This window comes from Zingiber officinale, chromosome 4A (assembly GCF_018446385.1).
Source record: "Zingiber officinale cultivar Zhangliang chromosome 4A, Zo_v1.1, whole genome shotgun sequence".
NCBI classification, from domain to species: Eukaryota; Viridiplantae; Streptophyta; class Magnoliopsida; order Zingiberales; family Zingiberaceae; genus Zingiber; species Zingiber officinale.
In genome coordinates, this window is record NC_055992.1 from 139,924,294 (window position 1) to 139,939,462 (window position 15,169).

Consider the following 15,169-nt stretch of genomic DNA (forward strand, 5'->3'; position numbering starts at 1 on the left):
TTTTTTATTTTTTATAACAAAATATCTAAAATGAGCTATATTTTTTTTTTCTAAATTTAACATATTTAAATTATAATCTAATATTTTTTTTTTATCAAATTCAGTATGATTTTTTTTTTTTACCCGTTTGACTAATCAATTGATATATTCGATTCTAATTAAATAATGTTAAATTTTGGAGAAATTATATCATTATTTTTTTAGAATAAAATTTCTTATTATTTTTTTATAAGTCCAAAATGAGATATGATTTCTTCTAAATTCAATACTATTTAGCTAGAATCGAGAAATATCAATTGATTAGTCAAGTGGAAAAAGAATCGTATTAAATTTGATAGATAATATATTATATTTCAGTTTAAATGTGTTGCATTTAAAATGAATTATTAATTGATAGTCAAGTGGAAAAAGAATCGTACTAAATTTGATAGATAATATATTATATTTTAGTTTAAATGTATTACATTTAGAATGAATTATACCTTATTTTAAATTTCTTTTTACTAAAAAAGATAAGGGTAATTAGATAAATTGATCTATATTAGATAGTTGAAATGGAGTTGAAGCAAAAAAAAAAAAAAAAAAAAGTATGGAGAGAGTGAAAATAATTTTTTTTTGACACATAGATTAATTAGAAAGTTAGGTTTATTATTAAAAATTTTAGGACAATTTACTGTTATTTTAACTAAAACCATTTAATAATTGTTATTTTATGTAGCAATCTTTAATTTTAATGGTTGTTACAATAGGGATAAATTATCTTATACTCCTTACATGCAAACTCAATATCAATCTCAGTCCTTGTGTTAAAAAAATATTTATTTCCACTCTTTACATGTAAATTTTTCTTTACTTTAACTCCCTAATACACACTTATTTACTTAATTATCCCTTTTTTATACAAAATATCCAAAATGAGATATAATTTCTTCTAAATTCAGCACATTTAAATTATAATCTAGTAAATTTTCTATTAAATTAAACATGACTCTTTTTCCGCCTGACTAATCGATTGATATACTCGATTCTAATTAAATGGTATTAAATTTAGTAGGAATTATACTATTATTTTATAGAACAGAATCCTTCATTATTTTTTATAAATATAAAAAGTTAAAATGAAATATAATTTTTTCCTAAATTTAGCACCATTTAATTAGAATCGAGTCATGCTAAAAATTGATAGAAAATATACTAAATTTTAGTTTAAATGCATTATATTTAGAAGAAATTATATCTTATTTTAGACTTTTTTTACATTAAAAGATAAGGACAATTAGATAAATATGTGTGCATTAGGGAGTTGAAGTAAAGAAAAATTTACATGTAAAGAATGAAAATAATTTTTTTTTAACCAGAACTGATGAGAAAGTTGAGTTTGTTATTAGGAATTTTAGGATAATTTATTATTAAAATAGTTTTAGGATGATTTTATAGTGATTTTAATTAAATTATAAATAATTTTTTTATATAAAATTGTTTATGTACAGTATGTTTAATGAATGAAAATAAGAAATAATTTACTTTAAATTTTATATATTGTAGCAAATCAAAATTAAAAAGATGCACTTAATTAATCACAGTAGTAAAAAAACAGAGTATTTTTTTATTTAAAATCAAAACAATGTCTTATAATATTTCTCATTTCAAAATTTTTATTTCAACCCTGTTGTAGTAGTTACTGCAACTTGTAAAATAAAGTGATTCAATTATGTTTAAAACATAAATAGAGAGAGTATTTTTATATAATTTTTTAAATAATTTAATTAAAATCATTTTAACATGTTCAAATGAATCAATAATTGTTATAATATGATTATATTTTAATATTTATTTATTTAATTATTACATTAATTATCGATCATTATAATTTTATAGTAATCATTAAATAGTTGTTATAATAATATTATGATAATTTTAATTATATTGAAGTTAGTCGGATTAAATTTAAATAATTTTAATCAGGTTAGTAATAATTTTTTTTATAAAACAATTTATGTATACATTTTTTAATCAAATTAAATTAATTATTTTTTTGTATTATACTAATTATTCCCGAACTGTGACAATGTTATTGAAATATTAATATTTTCAATAAAAAAATATGATAACATATCCTTTTAGACAATTTAATAATTAGGAATGTCTATAAAAAAATTCATCAAAGATACTTTATATCCGAGGAGTTTACAAATTTTATGACCTGTCAAAATCTATCTTATAGTTGATGGAAATAGGACGTATCATTCAACCAAAAGTTTGTCCTCACAGTATTCTCAGTTAATTATTGATGATAATTTTATTATAATAAAATAAGGAACCAATTTTTACGGACAGATATATTTGAGAAAAATATTTCTTCCAAGTTGGAATATAAATTGAATCAGCGTAATCAATTTTTTTTTGTACCAATCATAAAATGCCAGTGAAACATATAAAATATTTGGAGTTAACTAAAAGAAATTAATTATATTTTTCTGTTATTACAATCAAATACGAACACATTGAATTGATTATTATTATTCCTTTTTATTTCATTTCTATTCTTATTTCGCTCCCCCATCCATTTTGGGCCCCATTTCATTCGTACCAATTTTAGCAAATGCACGTCACAGACCACCGTTGGGTCTGCATCGTGGGGCCCGTCACAGTACCAGAAAAAGGAAATGGTAATTAATTCTCGTGATTCCCTCGCAAAATAAATCTTCCTCCTCCTCCACTTCCTCTTCCTCCTCGCCCTTCTTCTTCGGTAAACTTCCGTGGGCAGACCGATCGCCTCAGATTCTACATTTGTTTTTATTTTACCTTTTTTCTTTTATTCTCTCTCTGCGCACCTCCTTCCCTTCCTCCGGCTCAAATCCCCTCCTATTTCTTCTCCGGCTGTGGATCTTTTTGCCGCGATCATCGCAGATCTCCCTTCCCGAAGGAGGCGGGCTGGGTCTTGTTGCTGGATCCATGCCCACATCTGTCGGGGGACTTTTCTTCTTCCCGTCCTTACAGATCACAGGAGATTTAGTCGCATTGCTTGCTCCCGTCGTCCAGTTGTGGTGCTGGATGTGATTCTCTCTCTTCGGGATGGCACAGTAGAATCCTGCGAAGGCGAGAGGTAAAACAGCTTCGATCCGTGTTAACATTCTTCTTCTTTTTTTTTTTAAAAAAATAAAATAATGGATTTGTTGATTTGGACCGCAGAATGAGCGATTTTGCTTCCGAAATTTCGTCTTTCACCTTCCCTGAACTTGTTGGTTTGTTATAGTTTAGGGTTCACATTCTTCTTCTTCTTCTTTTAAAAAAAATAAAATAATGGATTTGTCTATTTGGACCGCAGAATGAGCGATTTTACTTCCAAAATTTGGTCTTTCAGCTTCCCTGAACTTGTTGGTTTGTTATGTTCTATTAATTGCTTCTTGTCGTAGGGCAGGGGAGGACATAGAGGGAGGGAAATTTTAGGATGGAGGATCCGTCCATGTACAGTCACAGTCCGCCCCATCTTGCCGTCTTACGAAGAGATCACGTTGCCCTCAAGCGGATCGTCGCCGAACTCCCTGACCTCCCCAAGGCCGGGGAGGTCACCACTGAGGAGGAATCCCTTGCTGGTGAACTCACAGCTGACGCAGTCTCTGCGGTCATTGATCGCCGCGATGTTCCCCATCGGGAGACCCCTCTTCACCTTGCTGTCCGGCTTCGAGATCCTATCTCCTCTGAGATTCTCATGTCAGCCGGTGCAGATTGGTCTCTTCAGAACGAGAATGGCTGGTCTGCGCTCCAGGAGGCTATTTGCACCCGTGAAGATTCTATTGCCATGATTATTGCTCGGCGCTACCAACCCCTTGCTTGGGCTAAGTGGTGCCGTCGACTCCCTCGCATTGTTTCATCCATTGAACGGATCCAAGATTTCTATATGGAGATCACATTCAACTTTGAGAGCTCAGTGATCCCATTTATTGGGAGGATTGCACCATCTGATACTTATCGAATTTGGAAGCGAGGTGCAAATCTCAGAGCTGACATGACATTGGCAGGGTTTGATGGATTCCGAATCCAGCGTGCTGATCAGACGGTCCTCTTCCTTGGTCAGGGTGCTCCTGCTGAGAATGGGCATCCACAGCTGCCTACTGGCTCTCTAATTGTGCTTGCTCATAAGGAGAAAGAGATCACAAATGCACTTGAAGGAGCTGGAGCCAAGCCCACAGAAAAAGAGGTGGCTCATGAGGTTGCTTTGATGTCTAAGACGAATATGTTCAGGCCGGGGATTGACGTAACTCAAGCTGAACTCATTCCTCATCTCAGTTGGCGGCGACATGAGAAAACTGAAATGGTTGGGAATTGGAAAACAAAGGTCTATGATATGCTTCATGTGATGGTGAGTGTGAAGTCAAGAAGGGTCCCTGGTGCTATGACCGATGAGGAGTTATTCACCATGGACCATGAAAGGAGGGTCAATGGTGCAGATGTTGATGGAGAACTCAATGAGATATTAACACCAGAGGAGAGGATGCAGTTGGATTCAGCACTTCGGATGAATAATTCTCAGGGTTTTGATAAATTGGAAGGAAATAATGGGTTACATGACAATCTAGTAAATTCTGAGTCAAGTGGTGTTACCAAGGAGAAGAAAAATTGGTCAGTATGGAGTAACAATAAGACGTCAAAGAATGATGGTGCTGAGGATACAGCTGGCCTAAAAACTAAAAACTCAAAGTTTCCAGAGAATGGACATCACAAAACGAAATTAGCAAAGGATACAGGAGATGCTAAGAAGGGGAAAGAAAAAGGCACTAAGAAGAGTGGTCACAACGAATCTAGCAAACATGAAAGTGAATTCAAGAAGGGCTTGAGACCAATTTTGTGGTTGACTCGTGATTTCCCTTTGAAAACAGATGAGCTACTTCCTCTACTTGATGTCTTAGCTAACAAGGTCAAGGCAGTGAGGAGGCTCAGGGAGCTTTTGACCACAAAGCTACCTCAAGGCACATTTCCCGTTAAGGTAATTTTTTAGTGCATGTTTTTTTTTTAGTTGATTCTGCTCTTGATTTTATTCTATCTTTATATCAGTAAGTGAAAGCCACGTTTTCATTTAGTGTTGATTTCGCTGTAGATTATTTATAATTTTTTGTTTTAATAAAAGTGAAAGCTGCACTTTGAATAAGTCCATATTTGGGATTAAGTCTGTCCCTCGGATGGGTCTAGTGACTAGCGCATGAGGTGTTACCATCATAAGGTTTGAGGTTCGAATCTGGACAAAATCGAGGTAAATGCCTCCCTTATGTGCTAGTCACTATTCCAAAGATTAGTAACCGCCCGTGATTTATCTCCTCTGTGTTGACCTTGAGACGGGTTGGCGGGGGCGCTTGGGACGAGTGTATTCACCTTTTGCTACCATATTTGGGATTAAGTCTTCCTTTTTTGGTTTAGCTGGATTTTGTGACCAAATAATTTTTTCTTCTTCAGTGTCTCTATTTTAGTCGTCTCTTCTGATTTGTCATAACTTCATTATGCATTTACTTTTGTTTCTCTTCCATGCCTCCATTTATAGAAAACTAGTTTTTCTTATTCATATTTGTTTTATTTTGTATCCATGCTAGCACTTAGCTGGCATGGTAATCTCTTTACAGATGGAATAAAGTTTTTGAGTTAAAAAGCCTATTAATTTATACTGGTCATTAGTTGGGTGATCTTTATGAATAGCATTTTCTATGTTTACCATAAATAATGATTTTAACTCTTTCTGCATGGATAGAAATATGTTTGTGCAGTGATATGATTTTTCTTTTTTCTAATTCGCCACATTGTTTGAGAGCACTGCTAGTCAGTGGAGTTATATATCATTTCTCGTGGGTCCCATTAATTTCTGTTTTTACATGAAAGAAGGGATGGTATTATGACTCAGTTATTCTAGGATGGCCTAATAAACAGTTGATCTTTAGTATCATAATACTATATTGTTTGTTTCTGTTTCTCTGATAAGTTGTTTTGTCATGGCAAAACCTGGTTTTCACCATTCAAGTTAATTACTTGGATTTCTACTAAGGTTAATTAATTAGTCTTATCGTTTTTAACCAGACATTAAAATTTCATTCATTTATAAGATATGATTCTTATTAGTTACAAATATTGCCTCCTCACTTCAGTCTCAGATTAAAGTGTGTAAATCCTAACACTAAGTAACATCTCCACTTTGTATTCCTCTCTCTTCTTCTCAAGCCTTTGCTATTTTTCAGCCACTAGGCTGCTATGCTCAACCGAACATCTGACCTTTCTTTGACAAGATTCTTGTCAGTGGAGATACTGCTGTTAGCAATGCCCTTGCTAATCCAATAGACTACATGCTTATGGAGTAGATGTCGACTTGTCTACAACCAAGACTTCCATTGTTACTTCTAGCTCTCAAGGATGCTGAGAGACTCAGACGATCAATTTGGTCATCACAAACTCAGCAGATAAATCATCGACCAATGCACAGCCAAGGTAGTCAAATATAAACCAAGGTGGGCATGAGGCTTCTAATTAGGAAGATCCATGTCATCACTAATACCATGTAGAATATGAAATTAAGTTCTCAGGTTAAAAATGATAGATTTAAAAAGTTTGGGATACATTAAAAGTAAAATTAAACTTTTGGATGAATTTGAAATATTTATTAAAATTCGGGATTAATTAATTAACCATTTCTTTCATTGCAATTGTTCTATTAAATTAGCATTATGCTACTTTCTGTGGAAGACAATCAACAAAAATCATTCAGGTACACGACCAAATCTTCAATATTTGGAATGGTCGTGAAATGAGGACCTACACATCATACAAGTAATTATGGTGTAGTGTGCAGTTGTCATAATGATCCAGGAAAGTTTTTATTTCAATTGCATAGTTTAATTGTCTTTAATATGCATAATTTGCAGCTGCTAATCACACTCACATACTTGAGCCTGCAGTGCATCCATAAAGAATTCATGCACTTGAATTTTTATATTTATCATTAACAAGCAGAGCTCTTGGATGATATCCAATTTCGTTTGTTTTTTTGTTAACCTATTACAACAATCGGGCTCTAAAGCAAACATCATGCCGCTATAATAGACCTCATAAGCAGCCAACGTACATTTATGGCGTGCCTGACTTTGTTCCCCTTTTCTTCCTTTCCCAGTGTTTGTTTCACATCCTAGTAAGCATTCAGTTTTTTTTTTAAATTATAAAAATTGAAGTATTTCTTTATATGTACTGGCTTGACTGTTCCTTCCGTTACTTGTCCATAAAAGTATCATTTGGTTATCCAACTTATAGTTATTTCTATATCGTCCTGTATTTTTTTATATAAAAAGTTTCAATATTTTGTAACATGAAATGTGCTGGAAGGTATATTTTGTCTGTTAGAATTAGGGATGACAAGGAGTCAAATATCCGCATTTTGGGTGTTACTTGAACCCAGAAATAAATTACCTGTGTTTTGAGAGTAATGAGGTGTAGCTTAACTATATGATAAAATGAGTCAAAATATATTGAAATTGTATGGATATGTTCAAGGATGACTAATATTCTATAGTTATTTATATCGAATCTATTAGAGTGGAATGTGAAAGGGTTGAGCGACCAAATAAAATTTAATATAAAATGATGTAATTAATTTGAATATTACTAGTGATATAGTTCTGGATAAAGTTTAATGGAGGGATAAGATTCAGATAGTTCACTCAAATAGTTAGGAGAGACCTGATTAATTATCCACTTTTCCAACCCAACTTAATATCTGGTTCAGGTACAAATCCTACTACTATCTGATCTCTACCTGAAATAAATAAAATGATTATCTACCCGTAATTACTTGACTTAAAATTGGTAACTATGCAAGCATTACTGGGCATCGACTATTTTAAGTGAATCCAAAGCTGATTTAAACACCGACCGAAAAAGTTTGGTTTGGTTATGTTCAAAGTAAAACCTAAAATCTCGTGTCTTGGGAATCATGAGTTAGGCCTTTATATAGAAAAGAAGATATACACCAAAAGACAAAAATACCCCTTTACTTATTCTAACACTCCTCCTCAAGCTTGAGAATATAGATCATAAACATCAAGATTGTTACATATGTAGTCAATCCGGGGACCTCTAAGTGATTTAGTGAATATATCTACTAGCTGATCATTTGAGTTGACAAAACTAGTAGATATTTCTCCAGATATGACTTTCTCTCTGACAAAGTGACAGTCAACTTCAATATGCTTTGTTTTTTCATGGAAGACTGAATTTGAGGCAATATGCATAGCGGCCTGGTTGTCACATATGAGTGACATTTGTGTAACCTCTCCAAACCTTAGTTCCTGAAGCAACTGTTTTAACCATATAAGTTCTTGACTAGCAATAGCCATAGCTCGATATTCTGCCTCTGCACTGGATCTTGCCACAACATTTTGTTTTTTACTTTTCCAAGAAATAAGGTTACCTTCGACAAATATACAAAATCTAGAAATGGATCTTCTATCAGAGGGAGATCCTGCCTAATCTGCATCAGAATATCCTACGACTTGAGTATGTCCTTTGTCTTCATATAAAAGACTCACCCCTGATATATCGAACAATGCGAGTCACTGCATCCCAATGTTCTTTGCATGGAGAGCTAAGAAACTGAATTACTACACTTACTGCAAATGAGATATCCGGACGAGTGACAGTAAGGTACCTATACCGTTCAGGATCTGAAAGAGGCTCCATGAGATTGTCGACTGTCTTCGAGTTTAACATTCCTGTTTCTTCCGAATATCCATTGCATACTTCCTTTGGGATATCATGATTCCATCTTTAGACTGTGCCACTTCTATCCCTAGAAAATATTTGAATTTTCCTTTGTCCGGAAATGTTTGAAAAGATGTTGTTTTACTTGTGAAATCCCAAGATGATCATTACCTGTGATGACAATATCATCAAGATAAATCACTACATAGATGCAACCAGTAGATGAGTGGCGATGATTAGCTTCGCTCCGAGTCATGCCAAACTATTGAATTACGGTACTAAATCTACTGAACTGCTTGTCGAGACCATATAAAGATTTCATGAGTTGACATACAAGAACTCCTCTCGAGCAACAAAACACGGAGGTTGCTCCTCGAGCAGGTCACCATGTAAGAATGCATTTTTTGATGTCCAACTGATGAAGGGGCCAATGGCGAATTGCAGCAATAGATAGAAAAAGACGCACAGAAGACATCTTGGCAACAGGAGAAAATGTGTCTCCATAATCCAATCCAAATACCTGAGTATAGCCTTTAGCAACAAGACGAGCTTTAAGCCGATCAACCGTGCCGTCTACACCAACTTTCACCGTAAACACCCATCGACAACCAACCACTACTTCCCAGGAGGTAGAGGAACGAGGTCCCAAGTCCTACTGCTCTGTAAGACACTCATTTTATCAAGCATAGCCTGTTTCCATCCTGGATGGGCAAAGACATCACCTGCAGTCTTTGGAAGAAAAACAGATGACAAGGAAGACAAACAATAATAATAGGATGGCAGGAGATGGGACCGGAGGAAATGGCGAAGGACTCGGCTCCAAAGATGTGCCCACAGCAGTGTCAGTGTTGGTCGGCGACAAAGCAGAACGAGGACGACACTGATAAACCTGCAAAGGAGGAGACGAGGCTGGAGATGATAGAGGCACCTCCAGAGGATAAAAGATAGTCACTGGTGTAGGTGGAGAGAGAGAAACCTCGCCTGTGGAGCGGAAGGACCAAAAAAAGAAATCGACTCAAAGAATGTGGCATCAGCAGAGATGAAGTACCGACGAAGAGTAGGGGAATAACACTTGTACCCTTTCTGAGACCGTGGGTACCCAAGGAAGACACACTTATGAGACTGGGGAGAGAGTTTGTCAATGCCGGGATCAAGAACATGAGCAAAACATATAGAACCAAAGACCCGAGGTGGTAGGGAAAGAAAATTAAGGTTTTGACTCTGATACCATGTTCAAAGCAAAACCTAAAATCTCGTGTCTTGGGAACCACGAGTTAGGCCTTTATATAGAAAAGAAGATATACACCAAAAGACAAAAATACCCCTTTACTTATTCTAACAGGTTAATTCATAAATTCATTTTTTTCCTTAAAATATCGGTTTAATAGGTTTTGTTTCAGTTTTGAAAATTGAAATTCAGTTAAGCCGATTAAACTGATATTATAAGTTGAACTGATATCTAATTGATTGATCCATGCCAGTTCCTTCGCCACGACAAACCCATTCGATTAGGACATATTAGGAAATGCCCCAATCGATTGGGGACATATTGGGATTATTCCCCAATCGATTGGGGCTAGTTCCTTTGTGACAAATTCATTTCCAATCCATTGGTGATGTCGGAATCGATTGCCTAATCGATTTTGGATCAAAACATTCAATTATTTTGATCAAAAATTGAATTAACCGATGTTTTATCAGTTTGGTTGTTTTTTTTTTTTAAGTTTAGTCAGTTCGGTCAATTTGAAACAAGGTCGATTTGTTCGGTGATCAGTTTAATCGGCTAGGTCGGTTTGGTTTTAACCGATTGCTCAGCTCTTGAATTGTTTATTGGATAATCATTGTCATCCATAGTATTATTAGTTAATATTTATTTTATCCCTTTAAGTTGGTATTGGAATAGGCCAACATTTTTAGGTGGCGTTTGGTATATAGGGGTATGGGAACGGGGAATTGAATTCATTACTAAACCTTGTGTTTGATTGATGGTAATGGGAGATTTTGGAATGAAACCCCAAAACTTAGATTTTGATGAAACCCACCTCCTTCTTTGAGTTTCACCATATACAAAAACTTGGATATCATCTAAATTATTTTGGACGAAAAACCCTTAATATATTTGTTCAATTTTTCTTTCATATCACTTTCTTTATTATACTTCCTTTCTCGCCATTCTCTCATCACACTTTCCCTCTTATCATACTTTCTCTCTCCTCATCCTTTTTCATAACACTATATTATTTTCTCTCTCATCACACACTCTCTCCTCAATTTCTCTTATCATACTTTTTTCACTTTTCATTTTCTCTCATCATACTTTCTTTCTCTTTCTCTCTCATCATGCTCTCTCCCCTCAATCTCTCCCATCAAACTCTTTCCTCATTCTCTCATCACATTTTCTCTCTTATCATGTTTTTTTTCTTATCATACTTTCTCTCAAATCATACTTTCTCTCTCCTCAATCTCTCCTATCACATTCTCTGCTCATTTTCTCTCATCACACTTTCCCTCTCTTCATTTTTTTCCATCACACTTTCTCTCTTATCATTCTCTCTCATCATATTTTTCTCTCACAAACTTTCTCCCCCATCTATTTTTTTTTCTCTTATTTTCCTCTAAAAGTAAAAAAGAAAATTTTTGTTCATAACAATAGAAAATATTCAACTAATCAAAAATTATTTTTAGGAGTGATATCCAGCTCGTATCCATTTTCATTCCACAATACTATCATTCCCATTCCCATTCCGATTCTTAAGAAAGAACCAAATGTCACCTTAGTGTTAATGTGTTAGATTTCTTATTTTTCATACCTCTTGTGGAAAGGTAGTAATGTTAGTGTGATGGTGCAACCTTCAATACACTCCTTTGCTACTTAAGTTTTTCTATCCTTCCTTTTGCTGGTTTCTTATGGAGAATCTCCACCAACAAGGTACTGATGAGATTGTCAACAACCAAGATGCAGACAATAACTGCTCGGTAATTACTCCAATTAGCTACGAATATGGGTGGACTCAAAAGACAGGGCCCAAAATTCATGTTGGTTTGTCCTACAGTGGGATTTGAGGTTTTCTTCTTTATCTCGGAACCTCATCTCTGATTATGCAACTTCCTTCGATATGCAACTATATCTCTGTATCTCTTAAGGCCTGATATAGTTATTCAACTCAGGGCCCTTTGGCTGTAATCACCGCTCTAATTTGTGAGCTTTGAATCTAGCATTCCTCCAAATCACAATCTCTCCCATTTTCCCTCTTCAATTGTTGTCTGGGATCTAGAATCCTCACAGTTGTTTCTTTGAGGTTCCAAGATCAGGGGGCAGTTGACTCAGCTCTAGATCTACACCATATGTTTGTATTGCAGCTCTATGATCATTGATTTTTATCTCTCAAAAATTGATGGTAGGTAGGGTCTAGAACCAGAAGGATCCATCAGTCATTTGTAAAGGGCTATGGAAATACTTTGTGTTAGATATGAAAAAAAATAGGGAAAAAAAGAGAGATAAAGAAGAGTTGATTATAAAGAATATAGATTTTTTCATCAAGTGTTGAAGCAACAGTACGTCTTTGCCTTTTCATTTTCTGATACAGTACTCAGACAAACAAACCCATGAAGAGAATTCCGAAGTTTTGTTAAACTGAAAAATCAAATAAGGAGGGATTGAAATCTCTTTTAAAGGTCTCAACCATGACCAGTTTTCTCTAAAACATGGAAATAGTTAACATATTCCTAATTAATGTATGTGATAACTCAAACTTAGCAATAAATAAACAAGTTCCAAATTTGTTATGACTAACTAAAATAAAAAATTTTGCAACTTTTAAAATCCTTAAAATTTTAGTTGCTTAATTTAAAATCTCATATTTAAAATTTCCTTTTTTTTTATTTTCATCATTTCCCCTTGAGTTGAAGGAGGATTCAAATACCCATTATTTTTCCATCTCTCTATCATCTTGTGTGTCTGATTTGAGGAGAGTTTTGGTATTTTCTATCAATTTGAAGATTTTTATTCTCTTGAAGTTAGTATTAACTTCACCTTACATTTTCTTGGCATCATCCTCTCTGTGAGTAAAATGAACGTGGACTTGGTCTCCTCCTGGCATTTCTTTCAAAGTAGACGTTGGAAATCTAATTTCTCTTTTGTCCACAATACTTTTATTAGTCTTTCCATTGGAAGGAACCTCAAAAGATTAGTGTTCTCATCTCTGTCTAGTAATCTTTCTTTCCAGTAAATGTCATAGGATTGATTATATAGCCTTCTCTCTAACATCCTCCCCTCTCGAATTGATTTCCAACTTTGCTCTGTATTCTCTTCCCACGTTAACTTAAGAGAGTAGGTCCTGGAAGCTTAATTTATCTCTTTCACTTCATCTTTGCTAACTTCATGAAGAAGATTAGTCAAAATGCCAAATCAAATAATATCTTCAACTTCAAGTCTAACCATTAACTCTTTTGGAAACCAGTCCACAATAGTCTTATCATTTTTTTTCTTTTGTTCTATAGAAAAGCTGGATATAGATCAATAAGTATGCTCCAGCGTGTGGGACTGTTAAGAGTTAATGAATTTAGATCAAGTCCTACATGAGTGCTTAGTCATTGCAAATTATCAGTAGTATGTAGCTAGTTGCTTACATTGTCTTAATGCTTAAAATGTGATTGCTACTTTTCCTGAGTGAATTCCTATTTCTACGATTTTATGAAGGTTTGGGCGTGGTTCAGTTCTGCCATATGCTGTTTTCATTTTATCAACCATTGAACTGTGAATTCTGCCATTTCAGTTAGCCATTCCAATCGTCCCTACTATCCGGGTCCTCGTCACCTTCACTAAATTCAAAGAGCTCCAACAATCTGATGAATTCTCAACCCCTCCTTCAAGCCCTACCCTTCTTCAGGAAAGCAAAGCCAAGGAAACAGAAGAATCAGGTTCCTGGTATTCATGGATGAAAGGCAACCGAAGTGGGCAGACTAGTGATAGCAATGATGTGCAAAGCTTGAAAGATGAAATCGATCCTTTTCATATTCCTTCAGAATATACCTGGATCGATGCAAAAGAAAAGAAGCGTCGACTGAAGGCCAAGAAGCGAAAGAACAAGCCAGTTGCCAGTCGAAAGCAATCCTCTAAAAGTTCAGACGATCACCAGTTGGTGGATGGTTTTGTATAGCAAATGGAGTGTTATACATCACGTAATTAGGTGATCTAACAAGGGATTGCTTAATAACTACATGCTTTTGTAGTTCCAGTTTCTGAATGGCGCTAGTAAATGGCAGTATAGCGTACGGCAGCAGTCCTCGATACGCTCTGCATTTCTAGTTCGATAATGACAGTTAGAAATCTGTCGCAGAATTTCTCTTCATATTTCTAGTTCATATTTGTAAGATGGGCATTGGTTACAACCCTGAATTCTCAGGTGCACATACAATCAACCAGTTGTGTTAATTTCCACATTATCGAGCTATGTACTTATTTTTGTCTAGAGTTTTACTCCATCTCTGTATCTTCTTACCGTTGATTGTAATTTAAATAATTTGTTTTATTATGAAATTTATTAGCCATTTCTTGAACATGTTCTGATCATTTGAATTTTCTCAGTTATACATATTTTTGTTTCCATTAGAGTACTTAATTTTGATACTTCATTCTGCCTTGCTGAGTTTACTTTGCAATTTGAACCTGAAACTCATTTGTTCCCTAAGATGGATGTAGCATTTAGGGCTTTGCTTTTAGAGTTTTAAGACACAGAGATACTCCAAAGTTGAATGGTGTGCCTTGTTGACACTCTACAAGTGGGATGATGAAAGGCACAATGCGTTTTAAGATTCTTTGAAATCTCGAGGGAAATGTGAGGTATGATTAGAAATGATTCGAATGAGACAATATGAAGTTTGATAGCTCAACGATGCAATCTAGCGAGTCTAGCAAATAGCCAAGGGTGAATTATCCTTGGTCGAGTAGTCAACGATGACCCAAGTGGAGGAATTCCCTTTCTTACTCAAAATTCAATCAATGCAATACATTTCTCACTTCCGCTCAAGAATGTTACACCCTACTCGTTGTCATATTAAGCACTTATCTCTCCTTTCATGTTCTATTGTCAAATAATAATAATAATAATAATAATAATAATAATAATAATAATTCACTTAACTTTTATAACATTCTCATGTTGTTGAGGTGTTACAAAAACACGAGTCCTTTAGTTGCTCATCCTAGATAGTATGTGACTCTGAGACAGCCTATTCTCAAACCCTAAATTTCGAACTATCTATGAGTAAACTCTAGTCTAGAGCCTCTATCATTTTACCCATAACCTAAAGGTGGTGACGATCTTCTTACTAACCACTTGTATCTGCATCACTAAGGATGATTGTGCCCCATAAGTAACACTTATCCACTTTAACACTACGGTAACATCCTTGTAGACCTTCTGCTTAGGGCATCCAC

General features: G+C 34.8%; 1 protein-coding gene across 2 annotated transcripts; it reads left to right on the forward strand.

Annotated features, from left to right (window-relative positions):
- Positions 1–2,718: 2,718 nt before the first annotated feature.
- Positions 2,719–14,254, forward strand: LOC121971478 (ankyrin repeat domain-containing protein 13C-like). Of its 2 annotated transcripts, none has more exons than XM_042522769.1 (3): positions 2,719–3,106; positions 3,417–4,987; positions 13,506–14,254. In XM_042522769.1, exons 2-3 carry the CDS (start codon positions 3,452–3,454, stop codon positions 13,887–13,889), a joined length of 1,920 nt encoding a protein of 639 aa, XP_042378703.1. In that variant the 5' UTR covers positions 2,719–3,106; positions 3,417–3,451; the 3' UTR covers positions 13,890–14,254. The 2 variants fall into 2 exon arrangements, with proteins under 2 accessions (XP_042378703.1, XP_042378704.1); XM_042522770.1 differs by having other exon boundaries at positions 3,422–4,987.
- Positions 14,255–15,169: the final 915 nt, after the last annotated feature.